General features: G+C 38.7%; 1 protein-coding gene across 1 annotated transcript in view; it reads right to left on the bottom strand.

The window, feature by feature from the left end:
* The window catches only part of THUMPD3 (THUMP domain containing 3), a 32,721-nt gene extending 30,947 nt beyond the window's left edge, over positions 1–1,774 (bottom strand). Inside the window, exons 1-2 of the mRNA XM_007945866.1 lie at positions 1,520–1,774; positions 113–190 (exon numbers count right to left, since the gene is read on the bottom strand). Of these exons, the coding sequence (XP_007944057.1) occupies positions 113–190; positions 1,520–1,774 (333 nt within the window). The remainder of the gene's footprint in view (positions 1–112; positions 191–1,519) is intronic.
* Positions 1,775–2,948: the final 1,174 nt, after the last annotated feature.

Genomic DNA, 2,948 nt, shown 5'->3' on the forward strand with positions numbered 1-2,948 from the left:
AAAAAAAAAAAAAAAAAAGCAAAAGTAATGCTGATGACAGAATTTAAAAACTGGAAATAATCTCTTTGAGGAAAGTGACTAACAATCACCTACTGTGTTTGGGATAGCTCACCTTTGTTTCTTTGAACTGATAATCTTTAAACTCCTTAACAACCACAAATAAGTTATCAACTGATCGCAAACAATGAACCTGGGAGAGAAAAAAAAAAAGAAAAATTTCTGAGAAAACTTCTGACTAACACAAACCATCAATATTTAAACCACAAATCAGTTGCAATGGTTTTAAGGCAGCTAATACCTATAATTTCTATTTAAAGTTAAAAAAAAAAACAAAACAAAAACTGCCAGTCTCCCATGTCTGGCCACCCATCTGCTTCATCATCCATCTGCTTCTGCAATTCCCCAACAGAAAGAGGACAGATAGAGGCTTGCAGTATTATGTGGGCAACAGGGTTTTAGGGGAGAAGGTAATCAAAGATAATCAAGTGGGACTTTTGTGTTTCCCTCATAGCTCTCTGTGGTACACTGCATATGTTACAGTTAAGAGCATGGGGTTGAGTCCCAGCTCTGTGATTACTATCTTAGTGACCCTGGGCAGATTACTTATTCTTCCTAAGTCTAATGATGATTGATAATATTAATAATGCTAGTGCCTACAAAGCTGCTGAGGATATTAACTAAAATGCTAGATGGAAAATACCTGTTCATGTTTGGACAGACATGTTTGGAGATAGCTCGGGAGGGGGCAGGGTAGGGGTGCATAGGAGGGAAGACACAGGTAAGAACTACCTACAGGGAGGAAGTGGGAAGAGAGCTGTTACATTGGAGAATTGCAGTCAATGTCTTAGAACAAAATGTGTATGAACTAATGTATGGAAAATGAAATTGCTCTGCAAACTTTCACTCAAATCACAATAAAAATTCAAAAAGGAAAACAGGTGCTTACCAATTCATTCCATATATTAACTTGATGCCTACTATGTGCTAGACACTAACAGCTGGGGCTATGACAGTTAAAAACAAAAACAATCAACAATCCCTAACATCATATAACTTACATGGTAATGAAATGTATCTCAGTTTTTTATTATAGTGGGACGGTAGTTTGCTGACCTTCACCTCTCACCTAATTACTTTGGTGCAATAATTTCTTTGACAAAGACAACAACAACAACAAACTCTCATTCTCTGCTTCATCAACAAACTCTAGAGCTAGATGCTAAAGTAAACAAATTCAAAGATGTGTAGCAGATATGTGGAATTTCTTCCTAAGTCACATAAGATTCTTTCTGGTGAATTCTTCCTCTGGAAATACTGGAATAACTTCTAAAAGTAGAGTAATCCTACTAGTCAAACTTAAAAAATCAGTACCTAATAGAAAATGAAGTAATATTTTAAAATCACCTGATTTGGGCACAGAACAAAGAAAAGCAAAAGGTATTTGAAAGGGATCTGTAACTAGAAAGTAATCACAAGTTAAACAATTTAGAAAACTATTTAAATCCTATTACATGCAAACCTGAGCCAGACTTTCCACTGAAATGTCAAAATATATCTTGCCACGGTCTTTGCTGATTTTGCATGATGACCCTAGTTTCTCTATAACTTCATCCGCAGCTGTTTGCTCAAAGCCAGTAGGTACGGTGGCTCCAACAGTGACTTTGAGATGCTCAGATTCTCTTCTGTGGCCACTTCCTGTCACTTGCACAAACCTTTGTTTCTCAACCAGGTTAACATCCAAGAGTTGGTTAGTGGCTTCTTGAATGTCAGACATGCTGGAGTACTTCCAAGATCCCTAATACACTCCCCTTAAAAGCAGTACAGAAAAATAAAAGCTTAAACATTATCACCGCATATATTATACTCTTGTTAAGTACAGTACACCTGCTTTGGCAGGCAGGAAGAACAAGGCAAAATAACTAATATATAGCCATATTCAGTCAACACACCTGATTAAGCATACACCAAAGATACAAGGATTGAATGAATATGGGCACAGAAAGCAGGTTGTAAAACATTATGTTATTATTAAACAAGCAATACAGGTACTATGGAAGAAAGAGACAGATAAAAGTATTTCCACAGCACGCAGCGTTTGATACGGGGTCTTCTATGTTGATAATTGAGAAACTCATACTACAACAGTCAATCCAAATACAGAGGCTGTTATAACACATTCCAACACATTTCTGCATCTAGTCCTCTTCTGGTTAAAAACAGGAGGCTTTGGAATTTCAGAGAGGCATGGGTTTGAATTGTTTCCCCTACTATTCAGTGAGGGAGCTCTGGTGGCATAGTGCCTAAGGCATTTGACTGCTAGCCACAAGGCTGGCAGTTCAAACCCACCAGGCACTCCTTGGAAGGAAGGTTGGACAATCTACTTCTGTAGTGATACCGCCTTGGAAACCCAAGGAGGGGTTGCTATGAGTCAGGATTGACTAGACAGCAGTTTGGTTTTTGGTATCAAAGCCGGTTGGATTTAGAAAGCAGGCACAATTAGATCCCTCTGTTGAGGGCTCTCAATAATACTATCAGCTACCATGTGGTTGAGTAACTGAACACAGATTAATTTTTCTAAACCTCAGCTTCCTTATTTGTAAAATGGGAATTAAATAATACCTCCCTCACGGTGCTGTTGGGAGACTTAAATGAGATTAGCACACTGACAAGTTAAAATTTGCTAACAGGGTATCTTCCTCCTTCGTGTGAAGCAGACAGGGATTCATGCATTTAAAAATACCTACTAAACATTTAAAAGGAGCTCTGGTAGCATAGTGCCTAAACCACTTGACTGCTCACCAGAAGACTGGCGGTTCAAACCCACCAGCCACTCCTCGGAAGGAAGGTTGGGCAATCCTACTTCCGTAGTGATACTGCCTTGGAAACCCGAGGGGTCGCTATGAGTCAGGCCGACTCGACGGCAAACAACAACAACAAACATTTAAAAA

Source organism: Orycteropus afer, unplaced genomic scaffold (assembly GCF_000298275.1).
Source record: "Orycteropus afer afer isolate SDZICR_OR568_19922 unplaced genomic scaffold, OryAfe1.0 scaffold00144, whole genome shotgun sequence".
NCBI classification, from domain to species: Eukaryota; Metazoa; Chordata; class Mammalia; order Tubulidentata; family Orycteropodidae; genus Orycteropus; species Orycteropus afer.